General features: G+C 45.2%; 1 protein-coding gene across 5 annotated transcripts in view; it reads left to right on the forward strand.

Annotated features, from left to right (window-relative positions):
* The window catches only part of TRAK1 (trafficking kinesin protein 1), a 376,613-nt gene extending 359,757 nt beyond the window's left edge, over positions 1-16,856 (forward strand). For 2 of the 5 annotated variants that reach the window (XM_078663533.1, XM_078663532.1), the window contains exons 16-17: positions 4,519-9,532; positions 14,983-16,856. In XM_078663533.1, coding sequence (XP_078519659.1) covers positions 4,519-5,314 — 796 coding nt within the window. In that variant the 3' untranslated portion in view covers positions 5,315-9,532; positions 14,983-16,856. Of the gene's footprint in view, positions 1-4,518; positions 9,533-14,982 lie in introns of those variants that run through there. The other 3 variants (XM_078663534.1, XM_078663535.1, XM_078663536.1) reach the window with 3 other exon arrangements.
* Positions 16,857-17,135: the final 279 nt, after the last annotated feature.

The following is a 17,135-nucleotide window of genomic DNA, read 5'->3' on the forward strand; positions in this document are numbered from 1 at the left end:
GGACGCAGTTCGAGAACGTTGCTGTGAACTTGTATCCGGACTTCTCCCAATCGGTCCAGAAGCAGGGTGTAAAGCGGAGGCTTAGAGACATGGAATTGAAATATGCGATGTTGTTCCCGGCCCGACTTCGTGTTGAATATGACAATCGAACATTCTTCTTTGTTCGGCCTGAGGAAGCGAGTGAATGGTTGGACACTTTACCGACTCGCCGTGCTGGCCGGGACCATGCTGGTGGCGCTGAAGGGGGCCTGCTGGACCAAGAATAACTATGGCGTCAGTGCCCAAACAAAACTTCGCACTGTGAATGGCTGTGGCTCACTGACTTCATTGATCATTCCATTCGTATACTGGGGGGTAGCGAAGTTGACTAGACCCTTCCTCCTCTGGGGTTTCTTTGTGTAGGTTAGTTGTTTGTTTGTATTTGTTAGGGCGACAGGCACACTGCAAAATTGGGGTGGCTTCTGAGTCTGTGCAGGGGTGCTGGGTGGGGGGGAGTTGCGTTGGGAACATTGGAGGGAGGGGGGAAATGTGTTGGAGTTAGTCGTTTTTTCTTTTTCAAGGCAAAGAACTTTCACTCTTTTTGACTTCGGTGTTGTGCTCGTATTGAGATGGGAGTGCATCGTGATTCTGGATGGGGGGTAGGGGGTTGAGGGTACTGTGCTGGAATGTGAATGGGTTGGGTGACTGGATAAAGAGAGGGGTGGTTTTGCAACTTTTGCGGCGCCTCTCGCCTGATGTTGTTTTGCTACAAGAGACGCACCTGATTGGGAATACTTGTTACGCTCTTAATAGACAGGGTTATCGTCTTGTTGCCCATTCTGGATTTACATCTAGTTCTAGAGGGGTGGGTATATTGCTTAGGACTTCCCTCCCCTTCGAAGTTGATGATGTGGTCCTCGATGCCAGGGGTCGATATGTTGCACTGGTTGGGCGGTGGGAGGGGAAAGCAGTCTCGTTGGTATCGGTGTATGTTCCTCCTGGCCTATATTCCACGACATTTGCTGACTTGGGGCGTCTGGTGTTAGGTCTCCCAGAGGGGGTTCTGATATTGGGTGGTGATTTTAACTCTGTCGTTTCTGGTAGAGTGGATCGCTATCCGCCCAGAGACCTTCCCACTGCGCAATCCTGGTTGGGTGACTTTCTGGACACATTGGGGCTAGTAGATTGTTGGAGGCTCACGCATCCAGTGCAGAATCAGTTTAGCTTCCACTCTGGAGCACATGGTAGTCTTTCCAGATTGGACTATATCTTGATACCGGCTGCCCTGTCCCCTTCGATTGGAGAGATTAGACACCTGGCTCGGGGCATATCAGACAATTCCCCTATCTGGTTTCATTTTAATCTTACCACAGGCGCTGAGGGAAGGACGGCCCCGATCAACCCCTGGTATCTTCTTAACCCCAAAACCCGCACTGAATTGATTAAATCATTTGATCTGTATTTTGCCGAAAACGTGGGTTCTGTGTCCTCACCGGTCTCACTATGGGAAGACTTCAAGACTGTTATCAGGGGACAGGCATTGTCTTTGATTGGGTGTGCCAAGAAATGTAAGAATGAGGCAATTGTTCATCTCGAGACAGAAATCACAGACTTAGAGACTGCATTGGAGCGAGATGTGACTCGAGAGACATTGCATATTCTCCACCTTAAACAATTAGAATATAAAACTTTGGTTAATGAGGCGGCCAAGATGATGAGTAGGGAACAGCAGGGACGATTGTATGATGTGGGTGATAAAGCAGGAAAATTGATTGCCTGGCTGGACAGAAAGGAGAGAGCGAGTCGTGTGGTTCCTGTAATTGAGAAGTTGGATGGTATGCGTGTGACGGACCCTGTTGAAATTGTTGAATGTTTTGCTGATTATTTCCGAGATGTGTATAACTCGGTGTCTGACAGGCCCGAGGAGGATTCTCAATTGTTGCTTAAAGATATAGCATTGCCGAGTTTATCAGAATCAGATCGGGATTGCCTGGATGCCGCACCCTCGGTGGATGAAGTTGCTCTCGCGCTTCGCTCCATTCGTTCTGGCAAGGCTCTGGGTCCCAATGGTCTTCCTATAGAATTGTATAAATTGCGACCTGATGTCCTGGCTCCTGATCTCCGAGATATGTTTTTGGCTGCGCGAGAAAATGGCTCCCTCCCTAGGGATCAGCGTCTTGCGACTATTGTGGTGATCCACAAAGAGGGTAAGCCACGGGATCGCTGTTCGTCTTATAGACCCATCTCGCTCTTAAATGCTGAGCCTAAGATTCTCGCCAAGCTACTCGCTAATCGTCTGATTACGGTGATCAGCGACCTGATCCATCCGGATCAGTCGGGTTTCATCCCTCATCGTAACACGGCTTTAAATTTACGAAGTTTGCATGGTGTTCTCGCGAGGGCCCCGACGTTGCGTGAACCGGCCATCTTGGCGTCCTTGGACGCCACGATGGGCTTTGACAAAATTGAATGGTCGTATCTTTGGGCCGTGCTCGCCAAGTTTGGATTTGGTGCTGGCTTTATCGGATGGGTCAAACTCCTGTATGCAACACCACTGGCACAGGTTGTGGTTAATGGTCGTGTCTCCATGCCTTTCGCTCTCGAAAGGGGCACACGGCAGGGATGTCCGTTATCCCCGCTTCTTTTCTCTCTTGCGTTGGAACCACTCGCCGCTTGGCTACGTTCGGAACCTTCACTGAAGGGCATACGTTGGAACCCAGAATTTGAAGACCGTATCTCCCTATATGCGGATGATATTTTATTGTACCTCACATCTCCCCAAAAATCGCTTAACGTATTGTTTGATGTGCTTAACTCCTTTGGGAGGAACTTGGGCCTCGTCATAAACTGGTCAAAATCCTATATCTACGTGCTCGCAGGTGATGTCCCTTGTTTACCGCGAGGCCGCCCCATCCAGTTGTCGCAGTCTGGTTTTAAATACTTGGGGGTGTTTATCTCACTGGATCCGGAGGTTCGCTATGAACGTAATATACTCCCCCCCACTCCAAAGGTTACGCTTGGATGTAGTGCGCTGGCGAAGGTTACCGTTGTCCCCCTTAGGGCGAGCGACCCTTTTTAAAATGATGTCCTTGCCGCGATTTCTATATGCACTTCAGAATAGTTTTGACGTGATCCCGACGAAATATTTTCGAGAGGTGGAATTGTTGCAGAGGCAACTGATATGGGACGGACGTTCGCGCATCGCTCTTCCAAAATTAACACTTCCCTGGTGGGATGGCGGCATTGCACTTCCAGATATTCGTAGGTACTATTGGGCTTCCCAACTTGCTGCCATCAACCATGGGATGTATGGTCCGGCGCTGAACCCTGCCTTTGAGATGGATAGATTGCTACTCCCGGGTGGAGACTATCATAGGGTGCTTTACTCGGGGTCCTCCCGTTCGCAACTTTCGGGACCTACCGCTATAGCCGTGCGGGTATGGCATAGCGCGACGGCGGCTATGGGCTGGAGCGACAGATTGACGGGCGCTACTCCGCTTTATGCTTCCGCAAAATTGGGTTGTCTATGGAAGAAGAAGGGATTTGATAATTGGGACACGATTGGTGTTAGTAAAGAGCGTGATCTCTGGGTTAAAGGAGGGGTGAAGACCTTTTCGGATTTGCAGGCGGAATATCAGTTGAGTGATAGGGACATTTTTCGTTATTTACAAGTACGTCATGCTTTGAATTCAGTGTTTCCTGTAGGTAGTGATGTTCCGGATACCTCCCCCCTTGAAGATCGTATATTGGATGGTTATGTGCCGGATAGTACTATCTCACTGTTCTATAAAAAGATGATTAATGACCGTTCAAGTTTGCTGGATTGCCTTCGTGAAACCTGGATTTCTGATGGTATTGAACTAGATGATGAGGACTGGCAATCCGCGATCTCCTCTCCCAGGGAGGTTGCGATTTCGGCCCGCCTCCGTCTGGTCCAACTTAAGATTCTCCACAGAATCTACGTCACCGGCCCCCGTCTGATTCACATGGGTTATTCCACGGATGGCTTGTGTAGGCGTGGTTGTGGTCTCCTTGGCACTTATCTCCATATACTAAGGGAGTGCCCTGAGGTGGCGCGTTTTTGGCATCGTATACATGATGTGATGAGTGAGGTGACGGGTGTTGTGATGGGGCCAGAAGCCCGGCAATGTTTGTTGAATGTATGGGGTCCGAATGATTATGACGTGTCGCAGCTTCGGTGGGTGACTCTTGCTAATATGGTTGTCAAACGGGATATTGCACAATTGTGGGGGTCCCCGAGGCCGCCTACAGTGTCTGCTTGGAAAGAGAGTGTGGACTGGTGCATGTTCAGAGAGAAGACAGTGTTTGACGAGTACAGGAAGCAGCATAACGATTGTCAGCTTTCAGTAAATGTAAAAACACAATAACTTGCGATTTTGCTAAAACATTTAGACATTTGTAATGTAGTTTTGATTTTCAGATATTGCTTTTGAATTCATTTGAGACTTTAGAGATGTTTGTCTTCATCCGGTTTGAAATGCTAATACTGACTCACTCAAACCTTTGTTTTATTTGCAGTCTCAACTCTGCACCTACTACTGCTTGTGGCAACTTTACCAATCTGAAATCTACGCCGGCAGCTACACCTTGCACTCCTCGGCGACTAAGTTTGGCTGAATCCTTCACCAATCTCAGAGAGTCAACAACTACCATGAGCACATCATTGGGGCTGGTGCGGATGCTCAAAGAACGAGGAATATCAGCAGCAGTGTATGATCCAATGAGCTGGGACCGTGCTAATAAAGGAGCAATCCTCAATCCATATGCTCCCAAGATGGCTATTATTCCCTCCACCCCTCCAAACTCACCTATGCAGACTCCGAGTTCTTCTCCTCCTGAATTCAGTTGCACCAGTCCACCTTATGACAACTTCCTGGCTTCGAAACCGGCCAGCTCCATTTTGAAAGAGGTGAGAGAGAAAAAGAACATCCGAAGCAGCGAGTGCCAGACAGATGTGTCTGTTTCCAACCTTAATTTGGTGGACAAAGTGAAGAAGTTTGGAATTGCCAAAGTTTCAGGACCAGCACAAGCTAATACCATTGTGAGTCGGCAAGGGCCTATGCTCTGTGGGATACCTGGGCCGGTGAAGGCACTTGTGCCTACAGGCCTGGCTCAAGAAGGCCTACCCCTTCCTTGCGCAGTTGTAACACATGCCATTGGAGGTCTTCAGTTGAACACGGGCATCCGTCGGAATCGCAGTTTTCCCACCATGGTGGGGTCTAGCATGCAAATGAAAGGACCTGCTACTCTTACTTCAGAAATACTCATGGGTGCAAAGCTACCCAAGCAAACTAGCTTACCACCTGGTCCATGACTGGTCTTTTAGGACCCTTGCTCCCTCCCTTCGCCTTCCATCTGACTCTTATGATCTCCTCCTTGTGTTTGACAAATCAATTCTGTGCCTCATGGGAGATGGTGTAAACTTTGTATATGTATGTAAATACGTTCCAGATAAATTGTAACTAACTTGAATATTTTACTGACTGAAAGGAGAGTGGGAAATGCTTGGACACTGCATTTGGTCTAAAGGGATTTCACATTCTAAACTTTTTGAAAGTTTGTTTTTATAGTAAAAATGATGCACTGAAAAACAAATAATATTGGGTCAATTGGACACTGTAATGGCGTGATTAGGGGACATTTGAAATTAAAGTTAGCCTGTGTTAACGAAGGGATCATGGCCTTTTTTCAGGCGTCCCTGAGCACCACATCGCCGTTCTTGTTATGCCTAGCTTGCTTGTGCACTGCCATAACCACTGTAGAGAACCTGTGGCTTTACACTGGAAGACAATTAGGTTCTAGGTAATTTCAGTGGAGCAGCCATACCTGCTGCCTATGTCCTTTTACCAGTACCACGTATTGAATTATGTTTCGTGCAATAAGATGGTATAACTTTTACCTTGAGCAGATAGGCACAATGTAAGTCACGTATTGGAATGTACTTCAAACCCAGGCACCCTATCCCTTTTAATTTGCACAAACCAATTCATAGCGCAGTTATTACATGCATACACTGGATTGCTGAGAAGGATGTTTTGAGTATACTGTGTTATATCAATGTATAGCGATCCATGCCTCTCAAAGTATTCTTTGCAGAAAGCATTTTCATGCTTCAAATGTATCATAACAATGCATTTCTTAAAGGTACACCACTATGTAGCGATGTAAACACTGTAAAAGATTGTATGCCGCGATGACAAGAGTTACATGCTTCATGTACATCTGCAAGGTGGGAATTACAATATTTAGTGACAGTCTGGCTTACAAATAAATCAAGACGAATGCATTCACGTTTTTCTCCACAAGGTTTTTTTTTTAATTAAATATGGGCCCAGCATACTACTGCCCTTGCCTTTAATTTTTAGTTCATTCATTTGAATTGCCTTACTGTTTGCATTTGTTGCACAGAGCAGTCATCACCACACTGAACCACGTTCGTTTAATATGGGAAGGTTTGCGGGTTTACCACGAGTGTTAGATTAGTATTCTGGATGAGAATGCTAACTGTATTCATTATGTTGTTTTAATTATTAACATTATTTATTGAACACTGTTAAACGCAAGTAGGAGGTGGAGTTTGTAGCTGGGTGGATGCACAACAGCCTATACCACACAGACAGTTACCATTTTTTTTATCTCGTTCCATAACTTTTTTAGAGAGATTGGTGTCAGAAGACATACATTTCATGCACTTCAGGATTAATTTGGGGTCGAAAGTTGTCAATTTTCAGAAATAGTCATTTAATTCTGCACACTCCATAACCATGTTGAGGCATCACTTGCAGGTTAAGGGCGGATGCTAACTTGTCGCCCTTTTCTGTTCCAAAAGCTTGAGGACCGCAGCCACTTAGATAGGGCCCAGAACGAAAAGGAATTTGTGCCTTAGCATCGTTGAACACGCACGACGAGGCTGATGAAAAGTGTGCCACCCTTGGGGTACCTTGATAATGGTCCGGCGTTGGGTCTTCCGTGGTCCTTACTCCCTGGTTACCACGCACACCCTGTTGGTACCACTGAAGAATGTCCTGTTTTTCAGCCTTGCTTTCTGTTTTACTGATGCAAGGAATGATTTCTCTACATTTGTTTGCTTGTGGGCTTTCTTTGACCCATTCTCTGCCACTGAGGTTCACCCTGATGTTTAGAAGACTTCTGTCCACTGGCTGTGGCGTGGGCATCCAGGTTATCCTGTAAGTGCTGCTCAAAGATCACTGACGGTATCCTTGTGACTCCCTTTCAGTGAGTGAGTGATACATACAGATATGCAATAGGAGGATGCTTGAGACCCTGAACAGGAAGTAATAACCTTGTAGCACACTTTCTAACTGTATAGCAAGGGCAGTTTAATGCATGAGCAGAGGTCTATTTTGTTGATGTTTGGCATTTACCTTAATAGGGCATGACCAAGATGCTGTGGGCTAACCACAACCTTTAGGGCAACTCCCCATTTTTCCGGATGTTCAATGCCAGGCTCTCCTTCCAATTAATGTAGACTGTGTAGCTATTTGATTCTTATTGGAAACCCTCAATGATCCAGTGTAACTGGTGTTGTGAGGAATCCATTCTATCAGTCCCAAGAGCAGTGGTGGTTCATTAGGAAGGAAAGGCAACATGGCTGTGTCTCTAAAGCAGAGTACTGCCCACTGGTTAAGGTCGATTTCCTTTGTAGGGCTTGTGATACTTCTCCGTTGTATATTATTCCTAAGTAAACACCTCTTAACTGGATTCCTTGCCCTTCAAGTGGCAGAGGAAAAGGAGAGTTATTGGGGCAAGTCAGTAGTGGCTACTTTCTGAGAAGTGTTGAAAAAGAGGATAGAGCCATGTATTCGTCTTCCATATCGTTTCTTACCTGGTACTTCATTCCTCAGACGCCATTGCTCTTTACCCGTCTGAGGAAAAGTAACCCCAGACAGGAGGAGCTGAATTGGTAGATGTTAATGTTCTCAATTATATTTTTAGTAGGCATTCAACCACTGGCACCGATGGTTGCTTTTCTTGCCCTCTTCCAAAGATTCTACCTTGTATTTATTAATATAGTTCACCCAGAACACACCCACCACAGCACAGCGTCCCCCCTCTTTTGGTCTCTAGTTGAAGGATTACTCTTGGGCTTACGGGACTTGTCTACTATCAAGATACTCCTGCTTTCCCGCCTATGCAGCCTGCCCCATCCTCCATACTTTTAAACCGGGGTCTTATGTTGACCCATCTTCTGGTCTGATAATGCATGCCATGAGAATGTCAATGCTCAGAACCTTACCAGTGGAGACGATGGAAGACTAGATGTTGTTAAAACATGCAGCCCCTCCCACGTTGTCTTCCAACCTTCTGGGGCTTCTCATCCTGTAAACACTTCGGCTTCCGGATCAACAGTGCAGTTCATCACTTCACATGTCCTTCATTCTTAGGGACATTATTAAGGTGATGAGCTCTATGTAAGTAGATGACTTCGATGTGCCTGCAGCCAAATAGCTCATTTTTTAACCAGGCCATGCAAATGGCAATGGTGCTGTTGTCCCAGACAGCTTGAAATTAACCAGGTTAATTTCCAACTGTGCAGTTTTGGTTTCTTTCAGATTTGCAATGCTTCATGATGAAAATCTAGGTCTCTTGTCTTATTGTACAACTAAGGCTGTGGTTGTCTGGGATCGGGTGGGAAGTTGTTCAGCTCATCTTCTTTTCATCTGGTGGCCTGGGCCATCAGGATTAGGGTAATCGGAGTGGTAATAATAAGGTTCATTGGAAGAGACAACTTGCCATTTGCTAGACTAATTTAGGCACAGTTCTGTCAAAAAAAGATGAACGTATGTAGGAAAATGCTGTACCAGTTATTTGAAACCTCCTTCAAGGAATAGAAAAATCAAAGATGTTCCCTGACTAGAGAAGCTGGGCTATCTTTCCCAGAAACAAAGCATCTGTCCCTATTCTCTGTGGTATTAATCATAACTCAGTTCTGACTTAAGTTCACTGTCCTAGAAGACATTATGTACTAATGTTTTCTACTCAACTCTAACAATGTCAATAGCCTAACTGTAATCTCACATTATGTTCTTAGGAATTCAGATTCCATGCTTTCTGTTGGCTGACATCCCCTAAATGTTCTCAAGGTTCCTTGCCCAGAAACTAATGGGAGTTCTGGGCAGAAGAGAAGAATTTGGGATCCTTGGTACACATTTCCCGCATATACAGCCAAGAACCTGTTTGAGTTCCTAAGCGTGGTAGCAAGTCCGCTACGTATGTGCAATCAAAGACGCAAGGCACCTATGTGGATGGCCAATTATGCACGTTTTTAGCAATACTGAGCACCCACCACTCATGTGTATGAAAGTCGCAATCAATGCTGAAGACAATCTCCTCTTGTACTTTCCTATAGTCTTCATTCCAGCTTTAGAAGCACATACAAACTGTTGCATTTGGGTGTGTGTCTCTGGTCATTCCTCACTAAAGCATTCAATATACCGTTCACAACCCTAGACTTGAGAACCTTTACCCAATGTGACTCATATGATTCAAGGCCTGGCTTTTCTTCCTCCGGGTGAAATTGCGATTCTCCTATTAACATGACCAGAGAATCTGGATTTCATTAAAGACACGGAGGCTAAGATTATGCATTAATCCTTTAATGCAGCTCACAAACAGCCGCTTACATCACAAAGACTAGAATAAGAATAAGTGACATCACAGTATCCATAAAAGGCACGTGCCAGGGAAGATCAGCCTCTTTTAAATGCCTCGAACGACAGGTCAAGCTGCAAACGAAGAATACATCTTAAAACTTGAAGGAAGAATTGTCGAAACTTGGAAAGTCCTTAGAGATTCATCAATTTGAATTGTCTGGAAGAAAATAAAGCAAATCAAGAAAGGTACAAAGTAACCTTCAGAATAAGCAATAAGAAAAAGTATAACATAAGGTTAAAAGGGTAAGAAACATTGAAAACATTGTAAACCACATCAATCCTCAATTTCCCTCCAGGGAGGGACGGGAGGGATAATGTTAGCCTCCGTGTCTTTAATGAAATCCAGATTCTCTGGTCATGTTAATAGGAGAATCGCAATTTCATTACAAGACAGGAGGCTACATTATGCATGTTGGTAGCCTTGAATAACTGCATCAGAAACATGTTCAATTGGTTTACAATAATGATGTGCGAAGGTATAGGCATTAGACCAATCAGCGGACTTAAGGATAGCATCCAACTTACCACCAGACCAGAATGACTTGCTGGCCATAGCACTCCTGAGAGAGTGAGCCTGGAACTTAGACAGGTCAATACCAGCAAGGTTCATAGCAATTTTAACCCACCTAGCGATAGAGCAGGATGAGATGGGTTTAAAGGGACTAACATAAGAAACTAAAAGTTGATTTGCATCAGGAGGACGAAGGTTAGACATTCTGGAATCATATTCCTTCATGCAATCAACAACACATAGTTTTGGATGAGAGTCAAAACGAGGGTAAAAGATAGAATCAGACATGGTTTTAGTTCTTCTAAATATTTCAAATTTAACACCAAACATGTCATAACATCTATTAGAGATGTCCAGAGCTTTGACATCAGAAACTCTGCGACAAGAAACTAAACATAAAAGAGAGGCAAGCTTAATTGAGAGACATTTCCTGTTAAGGAGAGAATTGTTAGGCCATGAACAAAAAAGATGAAGCAAAAGTTTAACATCCCAAACGGATTGATATCTAGGACGAGGGGGTCTCTTAAGGCGAATACTTTTAGGAACTCTACAGATAATAACGTTCTTACCTACCGTTTTACCATTGACAAGAGCGTGACCGGCTGAAATTGCAGATCTAAAACAATTAATTGATCTATAGGAGAGACCATTATCATAGATTTCGACAAGGGAATTAACAATATAAACTATAGGAGCCTCCACGGGATCCAAGTTCCTCTCCAAGCACCAACTAGACCATTTCTTCCAGATGTTATTGTATCTGTAATGGGTTCCAGGTGCCCATGACTCTCCGAGGAGATTGAGAGCAGACGACGAAAGTCCAGACAATTGGTGAGATTGCCTGACACTTTCCAGGCAAGAAGGTTCAAACTCCCTGAAAGAACCAGGTGATGATCCTCTCCGTCTGCGTTTAGGAGGAGGCCCTGAATTGCGGGGATCAGGAAGGGAATGTCGCAAGAAAGTTCCAGAGCTGTGGGGAACCAGGCTTGAGACGGCCAGAAAGGAGTTATCAGGACAAGGGAGCATTGTTCCTGTCTCACTTTCTGAAGAACCCTCTGAATCATTGCAAAAGGGGGAAAGGCGTAAGGGCGAAGGGGAGCCCAAGGCTGGAGGAAAGCGTTCACAGCTAGAGCACCCGGGTCTGGCATCCAGCTGAAATACTGGGGGAGTTGGAAGTCAACCTGCTTGCGAAAAGGTCCACGTCGAAGGGACCCCAAAGAATGTTCAGGGAATTGAAGATCGTCACATCGAGTTTCCAGTCGCTGAAATCTTGAAGGAACCTCGAGTTCTAATCCGCCGAAATATTGGATTTCCCTGGGAGGTATTCTGCTCTCAAAGAAATCTTGTGTTCCAGACAGAACATCCATAATTTCTTGGCCAGATCCGATAGGTCCGCGGACCTCGTGCCACCGAGACGGTTGATGTAAGAGACCGCAGAAACGTTGTCCATTTTCAGTAAGACAGATCTGCCTTGAAGTGAGTGTCTGAAACTCATCAAGGCATAGAGTCCAGCGGTCAACTCTAGAAAGTTTATATGATGATAGGACTCCGAAAGGGTCCAAACCCCACCGGTGTCTTGGTCGAGGAGACGAGCGCCCCAGCCGTGGAGACTGGCATCTGACTCCAAGACAAAGTCTGGGGTGGAACCGAAGATAGCCCTTCCGTTCCATGCATCCAAAGTGTCCAGCCACCAAGAGAGTTCCAGTCCCGCTGGTTGGTCTAGAGAGACCTTGTCTCCATACCAGAGACCGGACCGGAGAGCTTGGGCTTTCACCGTCTGGAGAGCACGGTAGTTCAGGGGACCCGGAAAGATAGCTTGGATCTAAGAAGAAAGAAGACCCAAGAGTCTGGCTAATTCTCGTAGGGAGAGAGATTGATGTCTCAGGACAAACCTGATTTCCTTTCGAATTTTCGCAATCTTCTTTTTCGGCAATGAAAGAAGACAGCTTGAAGTGTTCACGGTGAAACCTAGAAACTCGAGGGATTTTGAGGGCATCAGGATGGATTTTTCTCTGTTTATAATGAAGCCGAGATCCTCTATCAAGTCCATGGAGACCCTGAGGTCTTCTAAAATTTGTTCCTGGGTTTGAGACATGATGAGGATGTCGTCTAAGTAGATAATTAAACGAATGCCTCTTGCTCTCAGAATCGAAACAATGGCTCTCATGACCTTGGTGAAACACCAGGGGGCGGATGAGAGACCGAAGGGGAGAGCTTGAAATTGGTAGAGGTGTCCGTCCCAAACAAATTGGAGGAAGGATTGATGTTCCCTGGCCATGGGAATAGTAAAGTAGGCATCCTTTAGGTCTAGCTTGACTAACCAATCTCCTTGAAGGAGAAGGTCCCTGAGAAGATGGATGCCCTCCATCTTGAAGTGGCGATAAACTAGGTATTTGTTTACTTCCCGTAAATTTATCACTGGCCTCCAACCTTTGTCCTTTTTCTCTACCAAGAAGAGGGTACTTACAAAATTCTTTTGTGACCAAGGAACCTCGATAATAGCTCCCTTTTTTAGCATAGAGGAGACCTCCTCCTTGGCGATAGCTAGATGTTCCAAGGGGAGGTCCAGAGGTCTTGGAGTCGTGGATTGGTAAGGAATGTCCACGAAGTCTATCTTGAACCCGCGGACTGTTTGTAGGACCCACGGGTCCCGAGTATAGCTTTCCCAAACATGGTAAAACAATTTGAGCCTTCCCCCGACCTTTGGAGGGGAAAGAGAAGAAAGGGCACTTACTTGGGGTGTTGATATTAGGTGCCCCGCGGGAGGAGAAGCCTCTGCCTCGGCAACCACGACCTCCTCGTTGGGGATAAAACTGTTTGTTCGAGGGGTAGTATCCCCTTCCTGCACCACCTCTTCCTCTGCCGGAATTATAGGGCCGGAAGTTGGCACGGCCGGAAGAACGGCCCCTTCTTCCGGCCTGACCAAAAACATTAGAAGGGAAGACTTTTTTCAAGTTGCTTTGAGCCCTATCAAGCGCCGTAAAGGTCGCAACATATCTGCCAATTGACTTAATCATATCCTGCCCGAAAAGTAGGCCTTGGGGTTCGGACGAAGGCTCCTTGTCGGCAAGGTCCCCAAGCTTGGGGTTAATTCTGTTTAGGACAGTTTTTCTCCTTTCCATGTTCAGGCTCGAATTAGCATTCCCTAAAAGCACGATAGCTCTCTGGCTCCAACCCCTAATAAGTGCAGTGTCAAGGGGAGTATCTGAAATATAAGACTGCTCAGCAAGGTCAAGGATCTTGGTGAGAGGGCCTAGCATGTCTAGAAGACGGTCCTGGCAGGACTTAAATGCTCTTTCGAGGCCTTTTCTTGGGTCCTTTCCCAGCTTAAAAAGAAATTTAATAAGGTCTGGGTCAAGGTTGGGGGTCTGGCAGACCTTATCGCCAATCCATGGTCTCGGGCACTCAGCCCGCATAGTGTTCCTTGTATCAGTTTCCAAGGAGTTTCTTAACCATTTGGTTATAAACTTGCCGACATGTTCCTGGGGGGACCATTTAGAGCTATTAGGGCGTGAGATATTCTCAGGAGAGAACATCTCTCCCCCTAGGGGGTCAAGGATGGCATCCTTGGAGGAGGGAGGAGGTTCTGACTCAGGGAAGGAGTTGGGGTCAGAGTCATTGAAAAAGTAATCATTAGGGTCGAAAACGAACTTGTCATAGGGTTCCTCGAAAGTCTCCTCTACGTCAGAGTAGGTATCAGAATGAGCACTAGCACCATCACCACTTGTGCCGCTTAGGACACCTTCCAGAGTTGTACCGCTAGGGGTACCCAACCTCATTGTGCCGCGAGGGGCACCAATGCCTCTTGGAGCGCTAAGGCTTCCCAAATCCCGAGAGGTGCTTGGACCTCCAAAGTTCCCCGCACAACTGCCCGTAGTGTGCTTGGTTTTCCTAGGTGCTTTAGACTTTGTAGGGTGGTTAGGGTGTTGCCCAACATCACTGAGAGTCCTCTTACGAGACATGACCTCGTTAATAGTATCGAGCATGCATGCTCTCATTTCTTTTTTCAAAAAGTTCTTAAAGGCGTCACTATTATGGGAGGGAGAGGAAGCTGCAGCGTCCTCACTCTCCATATCTGACATGAGGACAACGGGTATAGTGTTCAAGGCAGTATACGTAATATAAACGACAAAGGAAAGCTTATCTTGCTCTTTTTTTTTTTTTTTTTTACCAAGTATAGGGCACAGTTAAAGTAAGCAGAGAGTTGTATTGACTCTTTGCTCCAATAATGTTAAATAGATCTATTTCACCGAGGGGAAACAAGGCAGAACGGCTGATTCTTGGCTCCGAAGGGTAACTGACTCGCTCGAGGCAGTTGAACCCACGGAGGAGAGAGGAATGACCCTTACGAGGTAGGGCGCGCTGCGGCGCCGCTGCCAAGGGTCATTCCTCTAATCAGGGATGACGCATGAGCTCCACATATCGGAGCGAGCGCGAGCCACCGCAACGGAGGCAGTGAGGGGGAAAGCGGTGGAAAAAAGGCCAAGAGGGGGCATTTGAAGCAAACACGGAACAGCGTGGGATAAGGGAAAGAGAGCGCGAAGGTATCCGAAGTGGACAGGGACCAAACAGAGGTAAAGGGCAAGACGACCAAAAATTGGACGTTTGGGGGTGGGGAGAGGTTAGGGGTAACCCACAAGCATCGGACCGATCTGTTTGAGAGCCGCATTTAAAAGAGGCTGATCTTCCCTGGCACATGCCTTTTATGGATACTGTGATGTCACTTATTCTTATTCTAGTCTTTGTGATGTAAGCGGCTGTTTGTGAGCTGCATTAAAGGATTAATGCATAATGTAGCTCCTGAAATCCCTTGGGATACAATATCTCTGCACCAGGCAAGCAAGACAATGTGGTGTGAGAGGACTGAGCAACTGATTGTCTCATGGATCCAAGCTTAATTACAGAGTCCAATGTCCACAGAGGAATTAAGGCTAAGGCCCCTAGTGTCATAGCAAATACTCTGATCATGGACTCTTGTTATGGCAGGTTTAGATGACAAGAGACCCTGGAAATTAGTAAGGAAAACTATTACAATCTCCTCTCCAATTTCTGAGTATTTTGCTTTCATACACCAAAAGCTGTCCACTTATAACTTTAAGGATTAAGAGACCGCTCTCTTGTTGCTACACAAAATTTGAATCAAGCAACTACTTCTTTACCTGGTTTATTTCGTACTATAAATGAATCTGTACCCGGCTTGCTTGAGGATCAAATTGGCCTGTGCTATAGCTGTTGTCTCTTAAAGGATCTCTGTATTTTCTTAGCCATTTTTGTGACTGTTTGATTATGATGAATACCTCCACTTGAAATTTACTTTTAACGTTTGAAGGAATTGGTGCTAGTAGCTAAAACATCTACCAATAGGCTCTGTATGCTTCTGTAGCTTACAGTGTTCCACACAGATATACTGTGGTTCTCCCTAGTTCACCTTCCTTTGCACAGAAGTAACTTTCAGGTATTTACGTCAACCGGTCTTAGAGTTTCAAACCCATAGGTCTAAGGAGTTGTTACATGATCTGTTTTTGAGGCATGTTCTTACATTCTACAATTCCTTATCAATCCAAACAACCCATCCACACGTCCCTAGACTGCACATGGCTTCTGTTTGTATCTTCTTGGCAGGACTGCTCTATAAGCCCCCATTTCTTTTTCTATCCTGCTTCACAGATTGATATGCCACACTAGTGGCTACACTATGAAGGCTCTCAGGTTCACTGCACTAAATCAAACCATGTTCAGGGGGCTTTCAAAGTATGTGTCCCGGTTTCGGATGATGATAGGAAGGCAATGCAGTCAACCACACCCACACTGCCAACATTACCTTCCTTGTTGCTTGTTTTAACCTAGCACTCATTCATCTGGAGGCGTATTCGGCACCTTGGAATTCTGTCCCATTCTGTATTTGAGCTTTTTTTTCCTGAAATGTTCTTCTTTTAGGTTATGAATTGTTTTGAATCCAAGGGACCCATGGTGTGGACTGAAATGTTGAAATTTATGGTTAAGAGTGCTGCTAGCTTCTGAAAGGGATCATAAACCAGGAATGTGGATCCATATTGATCTCTAATTTACTCAAACACCATTCCACTCCACCATACTGAGTTGTATGGGTTGCTCTCCAACTGCTAACTATTATTGGAAGTGTGTACCCTGCTTCACCTATCTGTATTTTTTCCAGACTGCTACTAAATCTTTTCACTTTCTCTTGTGCTTATGAATGAATCCGAACCACGACCTCCTTTGACTGAAGTAAATCTTGTTTTGTTTGCACTTATGATATTTTTGGAGAAAATCCTAGCAAGACCATCAGACATAAAATACATTTTTCCTCAACTTGAAATGTTTTGTTCAGTGTTGTCAATTCTATGTTGATGTATATACTTATTGCGAGTAACTTAAATATGTTTTATCTGAATGTCAAAATAGAAGTCCCAAATTTGGATTATTCCTCAGACCATTGTATTCACCATGAGAGAAAGTAAAAGCCCAATAAGGATATACATCTTAGAATAATTGAGCAATTGCAGACATTTATAATTCCAGTGTGCATATGATGCAGTAGACTCTGTATTGCCACCAAAGTATAAATATATATACCCACATATATATCAACTTTAGCACATCAAATTGCTTGAAAATGAAACATCATCACCCAATAAACAAACTTGAAACCACATGGTTTTGTATTCATTTGTTTTGTTACTGCTAGTCAACAAATCAGATTAATGGATATTTTATTCACCCACAGACAGGTTTCGAAATATCACCTGCAGTGATATATGAAGTAACGATGCATGCGCTCAAGGAGTGAGGTAAATTGCATTTATTCCAACCACCTCAAGGCTCTCACTGAGGAGAAAAATCATCAAACAGAACATTCTAAACTGGTGGAATGGTCTATTATACCGAGGAGAGGGGGACGAAAGGGTGATAGGAAAGAAAAAGTCCAAACA

The sequence above is a fragment of the Lissotriton helveticus genome, chromosome 10 (assembly GCF_964261635.1).
Source record: "Lissotriton helveticus chromosome 10, aLisHel1.1, whole genome shotgun sequence".
NCBI classification, from domain to species: domain Eukaryota; kingdom Metazoa; phylum Chordata; class Amphibia; order Caudata; family Salamandridae; genus Lissotriton; species Lissotriton helveticus.